This window comes from Aedes albopictus, chromosome 2 (assembly GCF_035046485.1).
Source record: "Aedes albopictus strain Foshan chromosome 2, AalbF5, whole genome shotgun sequence".
Classification (NCBI taxonomy): domain Eukaryota; kingdom Metazoa; phylum Arthropoda; class Insecta; order Diptera; family Culicidae; genus Aedes; species Aedes albopictus.
Window position 1 is genome coordinate 230,437,632 of NC_085137.1, and position 27,093 is coordinate 230,464,724.

At 40.6% G+C, this 27,093-nt stretch overlaps 1 protein-coding gene across 1 annotated transcript in view; it reads right to left on the reverse strand.

Annotated features, from left to right (window-relative positions):
- LOC109412364 (insulin gene enhancer protein isl-1) overlaps positions 1–27,093 on the reverse strand; it is a 199,237-nt gene that overhangs the window by 39,882 nt on the left and 132,262 nt on the right. The window contains exons 2-4 of the mRNA XM_019686014.3: positions 20,351–20,540; positions 20,145–20,275; positions 19,858–20,070 (exon numbers count right to left, since the gene is read on the reverse strand). Of these exons, the coding sequence (XP_019541559.2) occupies positions 19,858–20,070; positions 20,145–20,275; positions 20,351–20,540 (534 nt within the window). The remainder of the gene's footprint in view (positions 1–19,857; positions 20,071–20,144; positions 20,276–20,350; positions 20,541–27,093) is intronic.

Genomic DNA, 27,093 nt, shown 5'->3' on the forward strand with positions numbered 1-27,093 from the left:
ATTTATAACAAATTGAGCTTCTAGTACAATGCAACTTTTCTAGCACTCCACGCTATTGACTATAAACATTAGTATTCCATAACTCTAATTTGAAAATGTTCTTTTTTTTCGTTTGTGATGAATTCCGTGTCTATGTGTCTGATGTAAATACATTTACAAAACCATTTCCGCAAAATCCGCGCCAAAATTAGTAAAAACGCGCGAAACGCAAAAACCGCGAAAAACGCAAAATCTGCGCCACCTGTAACAGCCCTGTATCTACAAAACGCTGATTAGACCGGTAGTCCTCTATGAGCACGAAGCACGGACCCTACGTGCAGAGGACCAACGCGCCCTCAGAGTTTTCGAACGGAAGGTGTTGCGTACCATCTACGGCGGAGTGCAGATGGAAGACGGGATTTGGAGAAGGCGAATGGACCACGAGCTGCACCAGCTGCTGAGAGTACCAACCATCGTCCACACTGCGAAAATCGGGAGGCTACGGTGGACAAGTCACGTGATCAGGATGTCGGATAGCAACCCGATTAAAATGGTTCTCGAGAACCATCCGACCGGTACAAAAAGGCGTGGTGCGCAGCAAGCTAGGTGAGTCGATGCAGTGCAGGACGCTTTGCGGACCCTTCGCATAGTGCGGGACTGTACTGAAGCCATGTACCGAGTAGAATGGAGACGACTCCTACGTACAGCAGAGGGCACTCAGAGCTTAGTCTGACCGGTAAGGTGAGATAATCGAATGAATTCGTACTTCGTGATTGACCAGAACAATCGAAATTGCTCAGATATTCAACAAATGAGGCTTGGAATTAATTTAATGTAGGGTAATTCGCTAATTGTTGAACACTACCCAAATGTTGAACAGGAGTATTGTGTTGTTCTTTGCTGTGCATGCATCACTCCTGTAGCGGTGAGTATGGCAGCATAATCGATCGCGTTCGCTATTGTCTCGAGTGAAAATCAAAACAATAGATGCGCGGGTGTTTAGTGTTCAGTATTGTGTTGTTCTTTGCTGAGTATTGTGTTGTTCTTTACAGAGAAGAACAAGAATCAAGACAATTAGATGATCGGCATTGAACCACAAAAACCCCACAACAGTTGGTGAGATCTTTCCAATATTATTTATTTATTTATAAAAAATTCTACTTCAGTATATTTACTTTATAACTGCATATATAAGTTTATTTTTTCAACTTATATATGCATAAAAATGCATATATAAGTTTAAAATTCGCTATTTTCAACATCCTTTCATCTATTGGAAGATGCTTCAGTTCTGGGCTCTTTCTAAGTTAATGAAGGGATTTATAAATGCTTGCAAGGACTTGGCCAGGTGTGTGGAGCTGAGTGAATCTATGACATTGTAGATAGTAGCGACATCAGCAATGTCAATGGAAATTCAACTTTGCAACTCCATCCAAAATTTGTGCAAGTATTCATGCTATGCTATGCTATGCTATGCTACTACCCAAATGCTGAACAGTTTCTGAATATTTTATTATAAGTCTAACTTAAATAATTTTCATCCAACGTAAACGTATAATGTAGATGCATATACATGTGGGTCACAATATTGCTCTAATTAAGTTACAAAATTATACATATTTTACGTAAAAAAATTGATTGAAAATTTTATACGAATGACACGAAAACTGCGCAAATTTTAAGAAATTGCAGTTACGAAATAAGCTTTGAGGGCAAATCGACCACAAATATCAAAGGCACACCATAGTTACAGGTACTGGAAGGATGTCATTTACAGTTTAACATTGTTTAAAATCACATTTTCATTGTAATTTAATTTGAAAAAATATTTTTCTTATTACACTATCATTATGCATCCATGATCCAATTGTTGAACACTGGCATAACCTGCGATGTTAGCATGACTTCTAGATTTTTTTTTCAGTTTACCTAACCGTACATTTCATGGGGTTTCAAAGGCATTCCAGGGATGTTCTAGGGATGTTCCAGTGGGCTTCAGAAAGATTCCAGTGGTTTTCAATCGGTTTCAAGGGCGTTTCAGAGGTGTTCAAGAGGAATTCAGAAGGTTAGGGGATCCCAGGAGTATTTCAAGGCGTTCCAGGAGGCTCAGGAGCAATCCAAGGGTTTTCAAGGGGTTTCATGGTCGTTCCATGAGTGTTCTTGGGGGTTGAGTGGGACCCATGAGTTTCCAGGAGAGTTTCAGGGACTTTTAAAGGCGTACTTTTCTTCTGTCGTTTTCGCTTCTAATCAAATCTTTTCAGCCATTTTTGCATCTAGTCATCTTTAAACCGATTTCAGTCCACTAGAGCTCTCTTCAAATGTGCGATTCCTTGTCATTTAAATGAATTGTCACTAGCTCGGACTAGCTGGGCACAAAACACGAAAAACCCGGAAAAAATCCGCAGGAGTGAAAAACTATCGGATGTCGGGTCAAATTTTATCAAATGTTGGACCACTGTTGGACCCACATCGGGTAACTGTCGTGTCTATGTTGGGTTTGGTGGCCAAAATAAAATAGGTGAATGATAGGTTGATGTCGGGTTATACGTCATCAATTACAAACAAAGCTTCAATCGTTCAACAATTGGCGAGAACCGTCCAACATTAGGATGAGCTAGCTTAAGGAAGCGTTCAACATTTGGGTGACAGACTTCCCATACAAATGTTCTATTTTCTCTTAGAAAATGGAATTTAAGGGAATACAAATTCAATGGGCAGTATAAGGGATAAGTAGATCTAGACGTTCACTGGATATTTTTCAACTTGTGGAATTATGCACGGAAAAACAAACGAAAACCAAAATGCCGGTACTAACCGTTCAACAATTGGCGAATTACCCTACTTCGAGGAATTAATTTCATGTAGTATGGAAGCTGTCGTAACGAAAGATGGTAGCATAAGCTCCACATCTTATTGTTACTACAATAGAAACCAGGCTGAATTCATCCACCTAGTCCCGAGTCTACGAACTCCACCTGCGTACCATCTTGGTAATTTATCAATCATGTATCGTTTGGTATTCTACAACTATTTTGGACAGACTTGTATAAATCCAAAAATGGCCACCACAATGGCCGACTTCGGCACCTACTCACGATTTCGAGCGCACAAATCTCTTCGCAAACAAAACCAGCGCACCTGTTCTTCTTATTTTAAGTTTATTACCAGTGAGCAAGAACAGAATAATAAAATACACGATTGTTTGAAGCTTGTTTCGTGAGATTTGTGCTTCAGCGGGATTTCAAGACGTTTGCTCCGAAGAAATTTTCTCCGTCATCCCTTTTTTGTATTATTACAGAAAGTGTTTTGATTTTTATAAAGTCTGTTTAGTACAGATACTTAGGGACGGCAACATCTTGCTCCAGGAACCAGAAGCGCAATGATTTAGTATGTTTTGGTTAAACATTTTTAGCATGCAAGCACCCGTGGTACAGATCAAAACACTTTCGCTTCATATGTGAATGATCATGGGTTTGATTCCCAGTTCCGACACTTAAAATGTTTCGTTAGTTGCTCTTCTCCTCGAGAGCCGCAGATATTTGTCCTTTTCTGAACTGGTTCTAACGGACTCGGATACTTGAATATCGGCGAACGTTAACTCCTAATAGATTCTCAACCGGATTGAAAGAGGAGCAACAGCTACACATCAACAATCATTATCGAGCTCATCATCATTTTAATCCATAGTTAAATGATGATGAGCTCGAGGATGATTGTTGTTGAAAGTAGAAAGTAGAAAAGTGAAGGACAAACGTCTTCAAATCCCGCTTTAATGGTGCATCAGAACTTCAGACGCATAACTCTCAAGAACCAAGCTCCAAACAACATAGCATTTTGTTATTCTGTTCTTGCTCACCTGTAATAAACTTAAAATGAGAAGCTCACGTGTGCTGGTTTTGTTTTCGAAGAGATTTGTGCCCTCGAAATCGTGAATAGGTGCCAAAGTCGGCCATTGTGACGGTCATTTTGGGATTCTAACAAGTCTGTTCTTAAAGCAGTACAAAAGCAACAAGATCGATATAGTAGAACAGAATGCATTCAGGCGACGTAAGTGCAGTTGTCAATTGCAATCGCTCACATTCTGCTGTTCTACGCATAATTCTGGAGCAACATTTGAAAAGGGCATACAAGCATTGGTAAACAATGACTTCACACGTCGCTCCTGAGCCCCCCTCAGCTTATTCACAAAAACTATAGACCGTTATCAGATAGAGCAAACATCGATCTTTCGGATAACGGTGTTCATTTGCGTGGGCTGTTATGCCATACGGAGAGTTTTAGAAAAAAGACACAAGACCTCTTGGGCCTTTTTCAAATGCTGTTCCAGAATTATCCCATGTTGTATGGGAATCCCGTATAACATGGGACAATGCGGCGTAGAACGGCAAAGAAGTTAAGCAATTAAAAAAAATCGTTGAAGGAATATCGATCAAGTCAGTTATGCCCTATAGAGAAATCATTGTCGAATTGTAGTTTGGCAAGATTGGAAACAACCAACCAACGAACCGACCCTCAACGCTCGCATTTGACATGAAGTTTCTGCAATCAACCCTTTTGCTATGCAATTAAAAATGTTCTTCAAGTCGTTTTCAGTTCGTAATTCCACAGGCAATTGCAATTACTCTAAGGGTATTTATCATAATTGCAAAGAAAAAAATAACGCTATTGAATGTAATTAAGGGCCTGAGTCTTTGTTCTCATGTAGCATTTGCTGCGTTTGTGGTGCAGACCACAGAGACATTAACTTGTGTGTAAATTCCGATGCGCCATTACTTTCGATATGATATGATCAATGAGTTCCAAAAATGCCGCGAAAATACAAATGATGTCTTTAACTTTTGTCCTCTGTGTGTGTTTTTTTTTTTCGATTGTCCTCAATCGAAATCTATTTTTTTACCCTATTACAGTTTATGTTCTGGGCTTGTTTTGTTTTTGAATCTGACAATATCAACAAACCTTGTCAAACCCGAACATTTTGTAACAAACCGATTTAGCCTGAAACCATGACTTAACATTCGCTCAATTGTAGCAAACCTAGTTGAAATTAGATAACTTTCCATCAAATGCTCTCGCGTACACTACAGATTTCGTCTAATTACAACCATTATCGCACTTCAAATGTGTAGAACCATCAAACAACATGATGCTCTGCCAGTAGTACCACCTTAATCATGATAAGTGTTATTTTCGCAGTCTCTGAGCTTATAAAGCTTGAAACCTTCAAGCAATTTCCATATCGTAACAGTTTCACCAATCTAGGGGATACATCTAGTAGCGAACAAGAGCGAGTTTTACTATATAGGTTGTACTATCTCAAAACAAAAAAATAGACACCGAATCACCCGGCAGCAAAAGCATAAAACTATCGACAATTAGCCGTCGTTTCTGAAACTGTATCATCATCTCCATCAGCAGCATCATTCAACAATTATGGAAATCAGTTAATCGGTCAGTGTCGGCATCAGACAGACTCTGCTCGCTGACCGTCAAAATGTTCCTCTGTTCTTCTCTGCTCTGCTCTACTCGATTCGGCTCGTATACCAAGGTGGGGAAGAAATACGAAAACAAAGCATCCGTCCATCCACCGACGACGGACCAACCAACCTACCGACCGGCATGGCATGGCAGGCCGACCGACCGAGGGCAAACGTGTCCGTCCGTCTCCCCATTCCTAAGGCACATCATTCGAGCCCGCGCACGAGAGCTCCCTCATTTCCAAAGGCTTTTTTCCGTCCACCGACATCACTGTGGAGTGGGAGGTTGTGGGTGCGCAGTTCGGTTGCCGTGTGTTGCTGTAGTCCTTTCTCCCAGTTGCCGACGCGACGCACCATTATTGTCGAGATAAGGAAATGGAGTTAGGATAGTTATAAGAACAGTCAGTGAACCAGTTCTCTCTCCGTGTCTCTGAAGCAACGACAGCGCATGCCAAATTTGGACGCCCGTCGCCGTCAACCCCCTCCGATTCGGTTTGCGAACTTGAGGAACTGTACGTCTATTTCCCTGGTCCCTGGTTAGGCGGCGACGTAGTTCTGAGTAACTCGTCTAGGAACGGCGGCCACCGAACTGACCCAAACGGCCTCACAGAACACACCACCGTAGGTACGCGGTTAACTTATCATTTTCTTTTGTTTTCCGTTTACACAAGTTTTGTTATTATTCGAGATAATGATGCTTGTTCGGAGCGGGGCTTTATCTTTTTGCTTTCGGCCCGGGACTGGGACCAAGTGCTGCTGCTGCTGCTGCTGTACTACTAGGTTCGTCCGTACGTTACGTACATCCATATGATTGGGGCCATGGTGGCGCGGCCCGCGGCGGTCAGTTCCAAGAGCGCATATGGGAAAAAAGCTGCAGCCAAAAGGCAGCTGGCTTGGGTCCGTATAGAGGCAGCCAGCGAAACGATCCAATGCGCGGCTGGACCGCACTCTCACCGTGCAATAAGGTCGGTGTTTTTGTTTTTGGAAGTTTGCTTTCGCGCTGAAATGTTTTGCTCTAATGGAATCTGGAGCGCTTTGGAGAAGATGTGAACTGCCCTGGAGGGGTGCGGAGGGAAGGCCAGGTCATGTGCGTAATGGAGTAGTACTGGTAGTGGATGTATTATCAACAGACGAAAAAAAAACTAGGTACGCGGCACCAGATGATGCAGCAGGCCATGAAGGAAAGTGGCTTACTGCTGTGTACCGTGATATACTTTCTGGCTGCCGCCTTAAGTTTCTTTGATGCTGTATTTACTTGGATTTCGATAAATTGATGGGTCTTTGTTAGCTTAGGAGCGGAAGACAACTGTTGTATGTCATGACCTGTCCATTATATATTAGTTACCATTTCAACATAGGATTGGCAGACCCAAGCGTAGTGATGTATCCCAAATCCCAAAATGAATCACAGTTGTCATTTCCAGGGCAAAAGATTCCAACACAAATTTGCATGTTCTCGTTTCAATTGCGTCAAACGCTCCGCTGTGCTCCGGTGAACCTTCTATCGCCTATCTTGATGACACACAAAACTCCCTTTCGGTCCTCGCGATTTCGATGCCCCGATGGCCGTCGGCCGCGCTATCATCACACAGAACACGCCGGCACTCGTTATCAGCGCCGTGATCTTCCGGGAATTAGGTTCGACATGCCCACCCACTCATTACCCGCGCGCTGTTGTAGGTGTGCTCACTGCCGCCGCCGCCGCCGCCGCCGCCGCACCTCAATTCGCAGCCGGTCCCCAGCCAAAGTCTTTCGGTCGGTTGGTTCTAACGTACCTACCCAAGTGTGATTTATGTCACAGTCACACTGCTCCAACCTGTGTGTAGGACGGTGTGATGCGTTGTCACCGGAGGTTATCTAACACATTCAACGCACAGCGACCGACGACGGACGGCGTTCGTTCATCCGCCCTGCCAGCCACCGCCTTCGGCTAGTGAGAGACTGAGACTTCGGTAGACAGCCAGAGAGTAGTAGTGGAAACCCTTTTGATGTAGACGGCTCTGCGTGCGAACATCATGTCGGACAACGACCGGTGACAACGGTTCGGCGAGGTTTTGAAGTTGGATATGGGTGTATCCAACAACGCTAGAAGAAGGTGACTGTGTTTGCTTTCATCTGTACTCTCCAGGTGACATGGGACACGAAATACTGCAATTCTTGGGGATTTGTGTGACAAGGGGAGACTTTTTGGAGACGTTTGAAGTGACTTGGAAATGTTGAGTACCTAGGGAAAAGTGAGCAAAGCTTTAATATGGTGAATTTGATTTTCAATGATCAAGAACAAAAAGAACTCGGCTCACTAAGCATAAAGTTTCATTGTATTCTTGCACTTCTTGGCATAATGTCCTCACCGGGATAAAGCCTGCTTCTCTGCTAAGTATTCTACGAGCATTTTCGTAGTTATTAACTGAGAGCATCCTTTGCCAATGACTATTTTGTATATGCGGCACTAAGATACCCTATATCCAAGGAAATCAAGGAAATGATTTGATCTTGACGAATTCCCGCGCGTTTATCCCTGTGGGCCCTATCGTTGTGCTAGACACAAAGAATTTTTCTAGGAAATTTTGTTCTGCAAACATTGATAGCAACAAAAAATCAACCTGTGGATCCTCCAGTTTTGCCTTATTTTATTTTTGTTTAAGCATTTAGGAATCATTCAAAATCTCCTCAGAGATTTCCCAATAGTTTCACCAGATACTTTAACAGCCATTGTTCAAGGAATCGCTGAAGTTGTTCGCCTATGTTATTCGCAATGGGGATTTTTACGGGTGGCTTATTGGGCCTACGCCAACACTCCTGTCTCGCCGGAGGGCCATCGTGCCAGTTCTGTTTAACGTCCCAACCAACACTGGGACGACCACGCTGATGGGGCTACCACCTTGGATCAAGTTGGGTGTGGTGCAGCGTTTCTTAATCAGCCGCTGGATGCCAGAACATACGCTGTTTGAGCCGCACCTCCTTGGTGAACAGACGCTCGGGTCGTATTTCCTCAATCTAGCTGAAGTCAGAAGGACAACAGTGCCCAGGCTCCACTACCAGCTAAGCACACAACTCTTAGTTGGCGGTCTTTGTCATCGCTTGACCCGTGGAAGCACGAGGTAGGAACTTGTGAGGACCAGAGCTATGTTGGACGCTCTTCTTATCGACTCACCGTTTTGCCAGGCAGAACTCAGTCTTCCGGATGAAGAAGCGCCAGCAGGAAGAACGAGATCGCCAAGCGATAGAAAAGCTGTACCGCGCTAAGGACACACGAAAGTTCTACGAGAAGCTGAACCGCTCGCGCAGAGGCTTTGTGCCACAAGCCGACATGTGCCGAGATACTCACGGGAATATTCTCACGAGCGAGCGTGAGGTGGTCGAGAGGTGGCGGCAGCATTACGATGAGCACCTCAATGGCGACGTTGCAAGTACCGAAGGTGGCGTGGTAACAGATCTAGGAGTATGTGCACAGGACGAAAGACTTCCGGCCCCTGACCTCCAAGAGATTGAGGAGGAGGTTGACCGGTTGAAAAACAACAAAGCCGCTGGAGCAGATCAACTACTAAGCGAGCTTCTAAAATACGGCGGAGAAGCACTGGTGAGAGCACTACACTGGAAGGTATCGTGTGTTCCATCTACAAAAAGGGCGACAAGTTGGATTGCCACGGTGCTCCATTTACCGTTATTATAAAATAAAATATACCATCAAAACCTGAAACGCCATTCTCTTTATTTAGCTATCCTACACCTCTGGGCAAATTTTTAAAATCATCGTTGGGCGAAATTTTGAGTTACGCCCTTTTAAAGGGCCTAACCTCTAAAAAATCGTGTTCTCTATAGAATAACACCAGATTTCATAACATAATCATGAATTAAAGGCATCAATAACAAAAAATATCATGAATAATATTGAAATTTGGTAGTATGCATCCATATAAATATTAGTGGAGTGCATTTTCTATTAAAATAGGTCATTACGTCAATATACGGTAGATGTTCTTAGGGCCTATAGAAACCAAACAGTTCATCGGTGTAACAATTCAATTAAAAGTATATTGTTTTGTGATTCCATATGTCTATAGATGTTCATATTACTCTCAGTCAAGGCGATAGTATTCACATGCATCCAGTACCAACATTTCAAGAGGACGTAACTGATCTTCAACACAATATCTTCTCCCATAGCTGTAGATCGTATCTCATCTTTCCCAGGACACCAACAACCACTATAGGAAAGAATTGCATTTTCCCTGTCCAGTAGTGGTTATACATTGCGTCGGAGAGAAAAAGGTTTGATTTCGGCAATCAGTTTCGCCTTTTCAAAATGTTATCACCGATTGAGTTTATATAAGGGCGAAAGTAACATTATCGATTTCTCTTCATCGACTCTCTCTTCTGCAAACTAAAGTGACAAGATGCAAATTCAATCGATTTTTTTCACACTTAGACGCTAGATTGCATCGCAATCTAGCGATTTATGAATAAAAACTGCAACCATACTTGCATCTTGTCACTTTAAAGAAGAAGAAGAAGAAGAAGAAGAGAGAGTCGATAAAGAGAATTCGCTCATGTTACTTTCGCCCTTATTTAACCCGGGAGCGGTCACGTCGTGTACTGAGTACACGCACCATGAAAAATGCACGCTTGTGATATACAGTGTGAACGTAGTGCCGTTGTAGGTAGCCGAAGACGCGACTGCTCGAAGGGTTAAACTCAATCTAGATTATATAAACATTTGAAAAGTGCGTAACAACCATTGCAAATTTTTGCTTCTTCAGGTCCTCCTGAGCGTATTTCCCATTATTCACGTAAACTCTAACCAGCAAAAGGTAGAGAAGTCTCCCCTCTATCTTATAACAGGATAAATTTGCATGAATGAATTGAAACACGCCTAGGAAAGACGGAAGAAGTTGAGGCATTTAACGGTTGTTCCGTCCTTTTCACACGCGTACACTCTCTATACAGCACATCTGCTTTAAAAACAATAGTCAAATATGGGCAACCATAAATTATACAAAAAGAAATATGTCTGTGTGCCAAATATCTTATGTTATAACTTATTAGAATAGAACAAGGCTAAAAGACAAAAAGTCGCAACAAGTTTCCAATAATGAAACATAAAATGCTGCATGAAGATTCTCTTTTTTTTTTAATATGTAGGTAAGACCTTTTGATCCTACTAATTTTACTTTTACCGACCTATTGTATATTGCAAGGAAAAATATTGCGCAAAGTTTTGCAAAAATGTAAATAGATATGCGCGGTTGCATTTAACTGTTTCAGTGTCTTCTGCGCGGTCAATCCTTAGCTATTTTCCGCACTTATCGTAGAAGACACGAACACGATATGATGTACTGGCGACGATCTATTAGCGGTTTTGAACATTTTTGCGCGATAATCTACGGTTAAACGCACAATATTGTCTTTTGATTTTTTCTTCATTTCTCCGTTTTGTCTTCTCAGCCTCAGCATTTCAAAAGGGCGTATCAAAAAGCAGTTACGCCCTTCTGAAATGCTGAAGCTGATGAAGACAAAACGTACAAATGAGAAAATTGAAAGACAAAAGATCGAATAAAAGTTAAAATAATAGGGACAAAAGGTCTTACCTACATATTATGAAAGAAGAAAAAAAATTCACCCTGCAAATTATGCTTGATTATATGTTGCCTGTTCCGACTTTTTGTCTTTTGGCCTTTCCATATTTTGTTTTTCTATGCTTATAACTCAAGAATTTTGGCACACTGACATATTTCTTTTTGTTTAATTTATGGTTGCCCATATTTTTGACTATTGTTTTTAAAGCAAATTTGCTGACAGTTACGCTCTTAATATATCGTAGTAATCCTACATTATAGAGATCTGCGGAGGCGGCCATTGTAAGCCAATCGTGCAGAAATAACTGTCAAAGTGTGAGCCAAATGAACAGGCTGATCGTTCGTAAGAAGGCGTCGATTGAACGGTATTGCAATCCGAGCTAAATAAATTAAAATTATTTATTTTTAATATCGAGAAATTGACGGTATATGTAAGTTTAGTAAAAAGATAGAATTTAATTAATTCTGCTTTCAAAAGCTCAAGCTTATGACGAAACTTTAGTTGCTGCACTTCTCGAAAAAGCTTTCATTGCTGCTTCTTGCTTCAGTTCTGCCGATATGTTTAGCTTAACACTTTACAATAAATTTCAGATTTCATCGATTGCTCCGCTATTTTGTTTTCAAAATTTTGTAAAAAAAATCTATTATAATTAGAAAATGTAAACAAAACAACTTGAACCACTACGAAGTCACGCACAAAGTTTGAACATCTAGCTTTGCAACAAGTGTTGGCAGCTGATGTAAACAAAATGAACAGCGTTGCCGAATCGACATATGTAACTTCCGCTTATCTCTATGTAGAAGATTTCTAATATATCGGTGCTAACATTTCAAAAAGGCGAAACTGCTAGCAGAAACCAAACCTTTTTCTCTCCGACGCAATGTACAACCACTACTGGACGGAGAAAATGCAATTCTTTCCGATAGTGGTTGTTGATGTCCTGGGAAAGATGAGATACGATCTAGAGCTCTGGGAGAAGATATTGTGTTGAAGATCAGTTACGTCCTTTTGAAATGTTGGTGCTGGATGCATGTGAATACTATCACCTTGACTGAGAGTAGTATGAACATCTATAGACATATGGAATCACAAAACAATATATATTTTTAATTGAATTGTTACACCGATGAAATGTTTGTTTTCTATAGGCCCTAAGAACATCTACCATATATTGGCGTAATGACCAATTTTGATAGAAAATGCACTCCACTAATATTTATATGGATGCATACTACCAAATTTCAATATTATTCAAGATAATTTTTGTTATTGATGCCTTTAATTCATGATTCTGTTATGAAATCTGGTGTTATTCTATAGAAAACACGATTGTTTAGAGGTTAGGCCCTTTGAAAGGGCGTAACTCAAAATTTCGCCCAACGATGATTTTAAAAATTTGCCCAGAGGTGTAGGATAGCTAAATAAAGAGAATGGCGTTTCAGGTTTTGATGGTATATTTTATTTTATAATAACGGTAAATGGAGCACCGTGATTGCGGGAACTACCACGCGATCACACTACTGAGCGCTGCCTACAAGATACTCTCTCAAATTTTATGCCGCCGTCTATCACCAATTGCAAGAGAGTTCGTGGGGCAATATCAGGCTGGATTCATGGGTGAACGCGCTACAACGGACCAGATGTTCGCCATCCGCCAGGTGTTACAGAAATGCCGCGAATACAACGTACCCACACATCACTTGTTCATCGATTACAAATCGGCGTATGATACAATCGATCGAGAAAAGCAATGGCAGATTATGCACGAATACGGATTCGCGGATAAACTGATGCGATTGATCAAGGCGACGATGGATCGAGTGATGTGCGTAGTTCGAGTATCAGGGACACTCTCGAGTCCCTTCGAATCTCGCAGAGGGTTAGGGCAAGGTGATGGTCTTTCGTGCTTGCTGTTCAACATTGCAGTTCTGCAATGCACATTATTTAAATGAAAACATGGTTTCTAATGGAGTTGTAGGGCAAAATCTGGTATGGTTCCGGTTGTGGGAACTTGTGGTGTTTGAAGGAGTTCCCCCAAAGGTTGCCAGGGATAGGGTGTGACTCAAAACTCTTTGCGTGCCGCACACGCTGCTACGAGACAGCACAACAAACCAGAAGAGACGAGTACGTGCAATCGGTTGTGTGTTGCCCTAGACCGGCCCACATCTGTATGGTGACAAAAAAAATGTGGTCAATATTCCTGGGGCACCCACTAGAATCGTGCCTTTGGATGAGAAGAACAATCTGTGAAAGTTTCAGCTCAAACGGCTAAAAACTGAGCTGGCGCAAATGAGTTGAAGGTTTGTATGGGATTTTCAGTCCAAATGTATGGAAAATTAGACGACCTCTTGTGTCTCATTCAGCACGTAGGTTTGATGAAGTCGATTCAGCTCAGAATTGAAAAAATAGCACTTGATTTGATATCCTAAGGAACAACTTTGTAGAAGACCATGTCATGATTCAACTTTATTTAATTGTGGTTTCAGCTATAACTAAAGCAGGATGAGGACATCTGCCCCCGTTTACTCTCGGTTGATGTATTCTACCGGATACTTAAAGTAGCCGTTACAAAATAGCCGTTTTCATATAACAATCAATTTGATTGACAAAAAATTAATGTCGCTGAGTAGCTAGTGGCAACGAGGAATAGCGCATACAATAAAAATGTTTAAAATCATTTTTAAGTTACTCTTTTTATAAAACGGCTACTTTGGAAGCCGTACTGAAGCGACCGGTACAATACAAGTAGCCGGTAAATCCACAATATTCAGCATGTGTTTGCCGTTCGAATTTTGCGCGCTACATCATAGGCGGCTATGTTGTCCTTCAATCCAATTTCTTACGTACGTGGAAGGGTATCAGGACAATGAAGAATTACACACCTGTCTATGAAGTAGCACGCAAGTTTCGAAAGGCAAACACGTGCTGCATGTAACAACCGAGAGAAGCCGGGCAGATGTCTTCATCCAATTTCCCATATATTTGGACTGAAAACCCCATACAAACCTTCAACTCATTTGCGCCAGCTCAGTTTTTAACCGATTGAGTTGAAAATTTCACAGATTGTTCTTTTCATGAAAAGGCACGATTCTAGTGGGTGCCCATCGAATTTTTCGACATTTTTGTACTTGGGCCAGTCTAGTGTTGTCCGCTTACTTTGCCGTGCGCTGGAGGTCTCCTGTCTCTCACGCTCTATCGTATACACTCTCTCTGTTCTTGTCTCCGTGTTTTGCACTTTGCTTGACACTACGCATGATTGGGAAACTTTCGAATCAAACGACCCATCACTTGTCAATCCTTGACAAGCTTAACAACATTGCCGAAAACATAAACTCTCTAATTAATTTATTAAGTGTTTTTTTTTTTTCTGTTTGTTAACAAGCACAGTCCATCACTCCCTGCGCCGTAGAGCTAGTGCCGCGATTTGCCTCTCGCACAATTACGAAAGTTCTCACGTCTCTGTCTCTCGGCAAAACGGGAGACAAGCACTTGAGATTATGTGAAGTACACGCTTTTTTCGCACCGCACGGTACATGCCACCAATCCCTGAAGGTTGCTCCAGGGGTTTCTTATGAGGTTCCATCTGGAGTTCATTCTGACTTTTCTTCAGGAATTTCCGGAATTTCAACTAGGATTACCTACTTCTGGATCCAGAAGTTCCGTCCGTGATTATTCTAAAAGTTGCTTCCGTGATTATACTCGGAGTTTCTTTCGGGATTCTTCAGCAAATTCATCCAAGATTCCTCCAGGAGTTCCCATTGGGATTCCTTCCTGAGCTCTTGCTGGGAATCCTCCAAAAACTCCCTCCTAGATTCCACCGGAAGTTCCTTAAAAGATTTCTTTCAGGATGTTGCTAGGAAATTCTTCACAGGTTCCTCCAGGAGTTCCGGGAATTCTCTAGGATTTTTTTGATTTTTTTTTCATGAACTCATTTATGGATTCCTCTTGGAGCTTAGTTTGTGAGTCCCCATTGGAATGTGTTCAGATTTTTTGTGGGATTCCTAGAAGGAATTTCTGGAGAAAAGACGATGGAACTGTAGGAAACCCAGAAGGAACTCTTGGAGGAGATTCTTAAAAAAAAAACTGCAGGAGGAATACCTCATGAATTTGTTGAGGGAATTCATCATGGAACTCCTGTAGAACTTCATAAGGAACTAATGGAATAATTATATATGGAATTACTAGGAGTAATTCCATAAGGAATTTCATTGAAAATTCCTGAAGGATATCCATAACAATAATCCTGAAGGATTTCTATGAGAACTGTCTAACAGAGCTCGAGAGTGAACATCCATGAACAGGAATATCAGCAGTATCTGTTGGAATTTGAGAAGGAATTCTTGGCGGAATCTCGGAAAGAACTTCTGAAAGATTACCGGTAGAAGTTCCTGGAGGAATCAAGAAAAAGTTCATGGAATTCGTGAAGAAATGCATGAGGGAACCCGAAATAAACTAAAGGAGGATTATTAACATGTACTGAAGGATTTCCAGAAGAAACTCCCGAAAGGTTCAAACTCCTGGAGGATTCCCAGAAAGTACTTGTAGAATATTCCTAGGAAAAGCTCCTGGAAAATTCCCATGAGGACTAGCATAAGGAACTCTTGCAGGAATGACAAAAAGAACTCCAGGGAGGTTTCCACAATCAACTCCTCGATGAATTCTGTAAAAAAAAACTTCTGGAAGATACCCTAAAGGAACTGGTTCAAAGTTTTCTGAAAACTTTTTTGAGGATTCCCAGAAGAAAAAAAGCTTTTGGAATAATTCCAGAATGAACTCCGAGAGAATTTCTAGAAGAAACTCTTGGAGTAAATCCATTTTTTTTTTCGTGTCCGAAGATTTGAAATTTCGGGAGTGGTGTTTAGTGCCATTGGACTTTTTCCTATTTTGAAGTCGAACAGGTCGCGCTATTGTCGTCGCGTTGGTTTTGTTGTGCGCGTCGCACGCTATGTCTGAACCAGCAGATTATAAAAATTGAATGTACATCGGGTTTCTTTCCACCAAACATCAGCATTCAAGCTATATTTCCATTTGCAGAAGGTTTCAAAATATTTCATCGGGGAAATTTTGATTTTTTCATCGTTTTAGCTGTTTTTCATATAAATTTACATGAAATTCTCATTTTCAGCCTATTTCTCTCCCATACAAAATATATGGAAAAATTTTCACCGATAGAATATTTTAAAACTTTCTGCAAATGAAAATATAGCTGGAATGCTGATGTTTGGTGGAAAGAAACCCGATGTACATTCAATTTTTATAATCTGTTGGTTCAGACATAGCGTGCGTCGTCGTTTTCCATGTGGTTTTCGGCGTGATCAGTGGTACTGTACTTGCTACTGGATGAAGGTTTTCCCTCATTGGGTTTTGCGTTCAAGAGGCGTTCTGACTTCTGGAAGTAGTTCAGCGATTTTGAGGCGTTCTGACATCAAGAAATGAGATTTTGTGTCTTCACAGGAGACAAATTTGGTGAGATCTACCCATTGTTTTGCCTTTATATATATTTTTTATATACTTGTATAATTTACATTCCATATTACGGGGTTCACACACACGGAGGGGTAGCCTAAGGGGGTTAATTGAACTGATGATCGGACTTAAGTACGTGGAGTAGCCAGTCTTTTGTCATGAGCTAGCAATTTTATGTTGACTACCGAAGGAATTCAGCGATTTTAACTCACCCTGCTACAACAAACCATCAGGTAGATCATTCCATGCCGGAATGATTCTGCAGCCATAGGTAATCCTTGCGCTGGTGGTGGGTACACTTTAGTCGTCATCATCATCATCAAGAAACTCTTGGAGTAAATCCAGCTAGAAATTCTGAAGAAGTAACAAACAATGTTCTGGATTGAATCCAGAAGAAACTCCTGTAGGAATCCCAAATGAGACATCTACAGGAATCCCAGAAGGAACATATGAAGACATTTCTCGACGAATTCAAGAAGAATTTCTTTAAAGATACTGAAAGAAGCAACTGTTTGCAGAATCGTAGAAAAAATCGTAATGAAATCCTAGATAAATTTTTGAAGGAATAGATAAAAAAATCTCAGAAGGAATTTCTGGTGAAATGTTAAAAAAAATCTTGTAAGACTTCTCGTAGGAACTTCTCACGAAAACTCCTAAGGAATTTCAGAAAAGCAGCAGAACTCAAAGAGGATTTTTTGCGAAACCTCAACAAGAGACTTCTTACGAAATGGCAAAAGATACGCTAGAAATAATGCTACGAGTTGTTTAATTAAAAAATCCCCATAAAGCTTCGATCCAGCATATCTTTTAGACTTCCATAAAGTTACCGTTGGAATCCCCTTCCACCGTAGTCAGAACTACAATCTTGTCAGGATTTAAAAATAATATATCACCATACTTTTCGCTGCAGCCTCATTCAAAGTTCTCACAGAATCGACATGTTATTATTACTATTATCTTTATTAACGAGATTTTCAGCCCAAGGTTGAGGTAAAAATAACAGAGATGTCTGATGGACATCCTTGATGATGACAAAAATGAATTTCTTTACAATAATTCTGTTAGTCATTTTGGGTTATTAGGTTGTTTAAGTTGACTGTCATGTGGTCCTGCTCGTTATCCTATATCCTTGCCTTGGTCGCTGGTGTTGTATGCGGAGAAGAGGTATTCCAGGAAAAACGCCTGGAAACGTCTTTGAGATTCAAAAACTTTTCTGAACCGTCATCACCCCCCCCCCCCCCTGGAACTCCACGAAGCAGCCTAAAACAGCTTGGAACGCTTTTAAGTCCCTAACAACCTTTTTAAGACCCCAAGAAAGTTTACTTAAACCTCTGGGAGTCCAGTAAAGCACCCTGACATCAAAGCAACTTCTGGGACCCACACTGAAAGCCTTCTGCCACAATTTACCTGAAGCTTCCCCTGAAGCTTCATGACACTCCCTGATGCCCACAATCAAATCCTCCCAAGACTCACTGAAACTTCTTGTATTCCCCCGGAAAACCCCCCGAATCCTCTTTCAAATCCACTGAAACTCATTGAAGCCCCTCTGAAACCCTCTTGATGATCTCTTGAAGTCCCCTGAAGTCCCCCATAAAGTTCCTTAAAAGCTTTGAAAAGCCTTGAAACACCTCTCAATCCCTCCTGAGATTGCGTAAACTTCTTTTAAAATTCAAGTTATTCTTCTGAGACGCGCTGAAACCCACTGAAACTTCTATAAACGCCTAGAAAACAATTTTAAAAGTCACCTAAAGCTTTAATGAAGCCCTCTGAACCCCCTTAATAACCATGAAACATCTCATGTACCTCCACATGGAAGCCTCTCTGAACCATCTGAAATCCCCATGAAGTTTCCGAATCCCCATAAAACCTCCTAAATCTGAATGAAAAGCATTGACGTAATAACCCCAGCATCAGACACCCCCCCCCCCCCCTCCCAGATATTTTCAAAACCAATTGATAATCCCAGTAAACTGCTTAAATCCTAATGAAACCTACTAAAGCCCTCCCATGTGTGCCTTAATCTCTATAGAAAGACATGGCCACAGACAAACAGACGTAACACCTTGAACGATTTTCATGGAAATCCATCGCCCAGTTCACACTACCATCACCTGGTAGGAAAGTTGCACGAATTACTGTGTTGTGCAATATCGTCAACAGAAGGCGCTAGTGTGAAACGTCAAAGGCATAGAAAAACGATGCGTGCGCCTCTGGTTGTGAAAGCCAAAACTATGAAAATTTAAAATGATCGTTAAAAGCGTGGTCGATGGAAATTTCGCAAGTGTTACGTCTGTTTGTCTGTGACATGGCTGATGATAAAATCATCAGAAAACCGTAATTGCAAGCAAGAAAAACCGGAATTTGCCAATTTTCAGAGGGAAATCAAAAGATTTTCCGTGGGTTTTCCTGCCTGGCTTCTAGAGAGATGTTTTTTGCAAGGTCAAGTACTGACGATCAAAACGAGATATTGGTTTGATTGATAGAAGAGGTAAAAGTACTGAAAATAATAGCAAAAAAAAAATGTTCCTGGGACTTTTCACCAATAGCAAAATTTGATATTTTAAGATCAACCGCTCGCTACTATTGATTAGCTCTCAAAAGAGCTAAATATAATATGATGATGATGGTCGAGGAGTAAATTTTTGCTATTATGTTCAGTACTTTTACCTCTTTGTCAAACAAACCAATATCACTTTTTGATCTCCATATCTAAATGTGCTTGTATTGAGTTTTTTTTCTCTACTCGGGTATCTTGACACCATTTATCTATAGTAATAATGAAACATTCAGGAATGATTTTATGAGTTGGGATCATTTTACCCCACCTTGGAATTTTGGACTTTGTTCCTTTACTAATGGAAAGAAAAGTTATGAAAAATGAATTCATTTTTATTAGGATTTTCTGAGCCTAAACTGCCCCGCTTTACTTTAGTTTGAGTAACTGAAATGGTTCCGATTTTTTGAGACCATCTTGCAACCAAACCTAGGCAAGGTATTTCTCAGAATCTTTCCATTTGTTGGCGGCATATTGGCAAAGCCAGAAGATTCTCAATACCCGCGCAAGTCTTTGTCGGCTTGTAGTACAAGCGTTGAAATCGATTACATTCTATTAATTATCAGGTCAAACAGCGTCCGATAAGCGCGCGGACAACACTGATTGCGGCACTCGTCGTCGTTCGTCGTCGGTCGATTTCAAGAAAGGCGGATGTCTTTTGGGGCTATCTGGAGCTGTTTGCTGTTGTTGTAGCAACATGATGGAACTTATACAGAGTGGCACTTGGAAGAAGCGCCGCCGCCACCAACAACAACCCCGCAACAACCGAGAACAGGTAATTGAGTTATGACAAGAGATCAAACTTACCCGACATCGAACCCAGCTCGCTCGAGTGGTTGTTATTGCTTAAGCTAGTGTTGTTGTTGTTGTTATTACTGGTGCTATTCTGGTTGGTATTACTGCTAATGTTGTTGTTTGGTTCTACGCTCTGTATCAGACTGTTTTGGTTGGATTTTTCTAGGTGGTCGTGGTCCTCCTTGCAGTACAGCGCTCCACCGTCCCGTAACGCGAATTCGTCACCTACGGATTGCAAGGGAAGGAAGTTCTTCAATATGTGAAATTTGAATACATCAGATAAGGTTAAACAATCTTACCCGGTATTAGCTGCCTCGTGCAGGCGGAACATCGAAAGCATTCTATGTGGTAGATTTTCGTTTTGGCTCGCATCACAAAGTCGTTTTTACTAAAGGAGCTTCCGCATTTATCACATTTGGTACCAAATAACCTGTAATATCAAGAACGGAAATAGAAAGATATCACGTCCCATTTCCACAGCACTAACTCCAGAGGACAAACTTACCTAACATAATCTCGCTTACAGTATGTTTTGCCGTCCCTCACGAAGCAGGTACAGCTTTCGTCTAGGAACTGGCGGCACTCTTGGCACTTGAGGCAGGCCGCGTGCCACTCGAGATCGGGCGCCACCCGCAGGATGTACTGGTCGTGGATTTGACCCCCGCAGCCGACGCACAGCGAGAGGCGTTCCTTTTCTGTAAGAGATCAGAAGGGAATTTTGTTTTAGGGATTTTGGCGGAGTTATGCATGATTGTAAAGGGATTAAGAAGATACTTGTTTTTTGATAATACGATATATACAAGCGTAACTAAGGAACTTTGAAACGTTATGATTATGAACAATGTTTATGCTCACACGGCCTCGAGAAACCATGCTGTTTCGAAAGGTTAATTGAATGGTTGTAGGTTTTTTTGGTTATATGGGGAAATGACCTATTCTCGGTCGTTTTGTTCTCTTCGTCTTTGGGGTTTTTTGGAACCTATTGAACTCAGAGTTGGTCTCAAATCCTTCCCAACTAAGCTGAATTATATGGCCAAGTTTCAGGCAAATTGGCTGACAAAAACCCCCCATGACGAAGAGAATGAACCTGCCGATAATACCCATTGTCACCCTATATACCCAAATAACCATTTGGCATTATGTATTATTCGACTAGCATGCCGATGCAGTACTATTGTAGAACTGACCTGAACTATATTGGTCGTATAATAGCCCTAAATGGAAAAAATGCGAAATATAGTGCTAATGGTTACTTGGGTAGGCCAGCCTCATCGAATCTACCAGCGTAATTAATGAACTCTCGCAATAATATGAATAAACCCCTGGAACCCACTTAAATTCCCGAACCGCCTCTGAAACACTCATGAAACCCCGCAGAAACAGCTCTGAAAACCGTTTGAAACCCCTCGGATACTTGCATCTGAAACTACTCCTGAAAAATCCTGATTTAAAGAATCTGGGTCTGATTACTAATATTAAGGTTTGGTCAAAGTGTACGCTCCATACACACTCAAAACAGATTTGCGGGCTCGGCAAAAACGCGCACAGCCGTCTGCTCAGTAAAACTATCAGCTGATATCCTAGCAAAAAGTGACATTTGTTAGCTGACTCTCAGCAAAACGATTGCCGAAAATCAGCAATGAACTGTCAAAATTGCTGAGATCTCAGCAAAATTGTTGTTTGCTGATTACTCGGCTGTGCAAATCTCGGCAAAAGAATTGAAAAATGCTGATATCCCGGCAATCTGAATTAAGTGTGTACAAATTTTCAAATTTTTGGACAAAGGCTGCGACGAGGGAGGATATATTTTGCGGAATTTGATCTACATGGTTTATGAACGAACCCTAGGACAATAATTACATTCCAGCAGCTTTACAAGCAAAAATCAATCCTCTTCTGTCTCGCCAAAACCTTATCTACCAAATGTGACATCGTCACGCAACAGCACTACCTAGTGTCCAGATCGAATGGAGATTTTTCACATCCCCATATTATCACAAGACCCAAGCAACCACCATCGAGCAGCCTCAACATAAACCACCCTCCTTCCATATTGCTGATGGCAAGAAGTGAGTCTGGTGGTGGACCCGTCCACCATAGTCCACCCCCGTCGACTAGGAAGCGCAAAGGTGCAGACACGGTCTTTCCACTGTGCTGTGCTGTTGATGCACGGGCTGTGAGCCGCTCGTGTTGGGTCGTCTATTCCCAGTGTGCAAATTCTCCTCTTCTGTGCACCTTCATTACAATCTGACGGGCGATGCTGGACCTCACATACACCCCCAGAATACAGGGTTCCAGTTGCTCCTTCGCCTCCCCAGTATGCTGTACTGTAGAGCATTTGGTGGTGGATCTGCAGTATAGTGGTAGTTACCTTGGATGCTACAAGTCGACGAACCAATACAGCTGTTGGTGCTGCTAAAGTCTCCTTCGCGCCCAATACACCTACAACAGAGGGAAGGTAATTTTGCGGAAGGGGTTTTCAGATCTTTCAACTTACGGAGCATTTTTTTTGTGTGAAATTGCTACCCGTAGCGATGACAATTTTTTATCGTTCGCTATAAATCTCTAGTATGTACCTACCAATTACAACTACAGTATGCGGCAGGAAAAAATGCAAAAGTGTTTTTCAACTTCAAACCTCATTTTCGTCTATTTGACGTTAACCAATCCATGTTTTAACGTTCTATGATCTCTAACAGGCTATTTTCCTGAGAAGTTATTTTTTCATTTTGGTCAATAACATTTACAAGACAGCGCCCTTCAGCTTCAGGCGCTGTCTTGTAAATGTCAGTATTATCAAACCACAAATAAGTACACGGATCGCTAAATTTCATATCAGTTAAAATAAATAATTTAATTTCCTCTATAATATCGTTAAATGTATGTGCTGTTTTCAACTAGTATATGAAACTACATGGCTCTGGATTGATACCCAGGTAACCACTAAGCACTGATATAAGCGGTATAGAGGCACTTCAATAGCTTTTCAGTGCCAACAGGCTCTAAAAAAGGTTTTCAAATGCTTATAGGCCTTGTAAATCGTAAGCAATGAAATAAGCCGTATATGGGTATATAACGCTATCTTGTTGTGCTTGTTAGCCCTGTGCTTTCAAGCCTAGTTAGACAGCTGTCAGTGCTGTTGTACGGCTTGTCTTACATGACATTTGACATGACATCCATACCAATCAAAATATATTTCAATCAAACCAAAGCTCTCGCAAAAACTAAAACCGATGAAAGTAAATCTAACATAGAAGAAAGGTTCAGACCTGCAGGAATTGAAAAAAAGTTATTGGCAAGCGGCAGCATGTAGTGCACCATGGATTTGATTTTATCTGAAATCGAGATGGATCCCCTTCAAATTTCCAGATGATTCCCAGCTCAACTTCCATCTCCCGCTCAATTAGCGCTTCCTCAACTTCAAACTTCAACACCATCGGATTCATCTGAATTAGCAATATCTTTTCCTTTATAATACCAACGAGCTCTCAGTTTGTTCTAGTAGATTTCCCCTGATATTTCGCCCGCTGTCCTACCTTGCTACCGAAAACAACCCAAATTTATCATCACTCGTATCGATCAAATCTGGCTTCGGATCCGATCGTCTTTGTACCTGATTTAGGATCCCTCTGGCCTCTGCTACTCTTGGATGGAAAAATCTACAATGCATCGCCTCTTTGCTTCAAATACCATTCTGGGCGTATAAAGTTCACGATGCATTTGTGCAGTACAGTATTGTTCCGATTTTATCACGCCCCTTTTCAAAAATGCTTTTAAGTATGCTACACGGTCATTGTGGAATTCCGGGAAATGAAAACGCCGACAATTTAGCCAGACAGGGTGCAGCATCAAGCTTTGTAGGCCCTGAACCTTTCTGTGGAGTTCCTGAGTGTGCTCTTCGGATGAAACTAAAAACTTGGGAAATGTCCACGGTAGAATCTAATTGGAATGCCACGGATACATCCAAGCAAGCGAAAAGGTTTATAAAACCCAGTGCAGAAAAAGCCAGGTCCTTATTAAATCTAAACAAAAAAGATCTCAGGGTAATTACTGGTCTGATGACTGGTCACTGCCCGAGTAAATATCATCTAAGTAAGATTGGAAAAATCCAATCCTCCGAGTGTCGTTTCTGTCAAACGGAAAACGAAACTGCTGAACATTTACTCTGCAACTGTGGAGTACTATCCAATCAGAGATTGGCGGTTTTTGGTAAAGGGTTTCTAGAGCCCTTGGTAATTTGGCGAAGTAATCCCAACAGGGTAATAAACTTCATGAAACGAGTTGTGCTTAGGTGGGATCAGGTGTTACATCAACCATTGTCCATCACAGCTCAATTGTGACAGGATATTTGACTAGCACCAAATTCAATATGGGTCATACCACAATATTCCTAAATAATGAACGCAGTGGTTAAAAGGCTCTACAGATGAGGAAAAAAAAATACAAAATCTATACGCATTTTCAATATTTTTAAAATTGCAGAACACGCCTTCAACATTTATCTTGAAGAAGAGAGGAAACACTTGCTCTCAAATGTAACAGCAAATGAATGAAAAATGATGGACTGACGCGCGGAGGGCGTGATAAAATCGGAACATTACTGTATATGGTTAACACGTAGAAATTCAACGCAGGAACATTGAGGACATTGGCCGGAATCTGGATCAAGTAGCAAAAAGATGAACGTCGATGAGAAAGTAGAAGTAGAAAAGCAAGACAAAAATAGAAGTGTTTTTTTTTATTTACATTTGACATTCCTCTCGCCAGAGACTCGGTACGGGAAACCGCTTATCCTCCGAATAATTCGCCAGAAGTGGCTTTTGAGCAACCCTATTAGAGGATATAGTTCCAATTAGGTCTGTTAAACATGTTCTATATTCAACTATAGAACCGACCTAATGCCATTTTTACGGCTAAATGGTTTCTTGGGTATGTTTTGGATTTTCACCTAATTATGGATAAAAAATTTAGTATATTAACCATTTTGTATTATGACCACTGGGTGCGCAATTTTTGGATACTCACTTTCAGGCTTACATTATCACAAACTAAAAATCAATTATATTTCTTTTTATTTTATATTGCAAGCGTAGAGACATTGACTGTTACACTGTCATAAAAACATAGTCATATTTATATCGTTATTCCTTACATTATTGGACGGTTCACTGCAGAGAAGAGAATTGTCAGATAAATGAATTGACTCCATTCAAGAATTTTCTTTCGTAAGTTTATTTTTTAATTTCGTTTGAAGAATTCAAGAAAATCATGAAATTAACGGATAAGTATTTGGCTGTTTTATATAACCGGCTGGCTATGTTAGCTTATAATAATTTTGGGAATTAAAAAATAGACCAAATGTTAGCTAATTTAGATAAGAAATTCAATAAAAAAAAACCCGATGTTTAACTGAAAATTGCTCCAGTAGTCCTCAAGCATGTTTTTGAAATACTCATTCTTCTATAATTCATATTCCATAAACTTTATGTATTTATTTATCAACGATGTATACAGTGAGGACCTGATTTTGTCAGCCCCTGATAGCATTTGGAGTGACAAAATCGAGTACCGTAATCCGGGGTAACATTGATCAGAATTTGCGATCTTTCTTGAATAAATCTTTTGTTTAAGCAAACGTTATATGTTTTATATTTTTAAAACAAGTACTGGCCCTCTGAGTATGTGTTAAACTACTCGAAAAAGTTTTGTGAAACTTTAAAATATGTTTAAATAGGCTTTTTAATCAAATTTTTGATTTTGTTGATTTGGGGTAACATTGATCATGTCAGTGATCAATGTTCGTTTGTGTTGAAAATACCCTTACTTACTAAATTCGGGGTCACTGATTTCGAATATGTTGTCCAAATTCTTACAAGTCATGTACTTTTTTAATTATTTTAAGATTAAAATCCTCCAAACCGTGAATAACGCCTAAAGGTAGGCAATGGCTTAAGGAAATGATAGCCTACTTTTAATAAATCGTATATTTTATTGTTAAGAAGCATTTTCATAAAAGTTCCGATTATTAAATCCAACTCTAGGATATCATATTGAAGTAATACAGTGATTTCGAACCTTATACTGTATCCAGTATTCAAGCCATGCATGAATGTTTGACAATGTACCTCATTGCGTTACGAAACACAGTTATGGAAAAATCGATTTATTTCAATGTTTATGAAATTCAATTTTCATATATCACATGTCATTTAATAGCTAAATAATAGCAGATAACGGTATAATATTCGATAGCAGAAACTGATTCAATGCAAAATGCTTATTTGAACATTTCATGAGGTCGTTCAAGCCGATCAATGTTACCCCGCTGATCAATGATACCCCGTTTTACGGTACCTGACAAAATGAGGATATTTTTTTTAAATAAATTCTTCACTCGCAAAAATGTTTCTTTGCATGCCAAGCTTAATAGCAGCGAGTAAGGAAGGGGTTCGAGTCGCGAGTAGGGGGTGCTGGACGGTAGTGCTTTGTGTTCAGAAATTAAAATGAGTGATAAGGGGAAAGAGGAATTTTCAACGTGAATATTTGGTGCTTTAATATAAGAAATGTTTTTCATTTGGATTTTACAGAAGAACTTTCAATGGTTTCTCATCGTTGTTCTTTTTGAAATTTATGTAACAATCTTTAGAAAAGTTCTCGGGTAAATCTCTGATGGAATTCAATAGGTAAATCCAACGGAAGCTAACGATCCTTCCGCATCTGGTGGCAGGAATGAGAACCCTAGGAACCCCCGGGAAATTCACAGAAAAAGATCTATAAAGAAATCTATGTCCTGGAATTTCAGAAGGTATAACTGAAAGCATTCATTGTTTTTATTTTAAAGAAATCCCCAGAGGTATCATTTGAGGAATTCCTGAATGAATCCCCAGTAGGAGGTGGACATTCCTGAAGGAATCCTAAAGGGACATTCTGAAAGAATTCCTAGGAATAACCACCCCCTTGTTGAATCCAAGGAATGATTCTAGGAGAAATTTTTAGAGAAATCCCTACAGAAGTTTCTGTATTCATCCAGTTTCCCTAGGGAAAGTAAAAAAAAAGCAAAAAAGCATGAGAAAAAACTTTTACATATAATATTGCTAATTGACAATTTGAAAAATGAATTTGGGAAAAATCGCGTTCTAGTGGGATTTAAACCCACGACTCCGTACTCGCTAGACTGGCGCCTAAATCAACTAAGCCACACAACAGGCAATGATTCTGCGGAATGGAAAGCCAAACTGAATCCGAGCC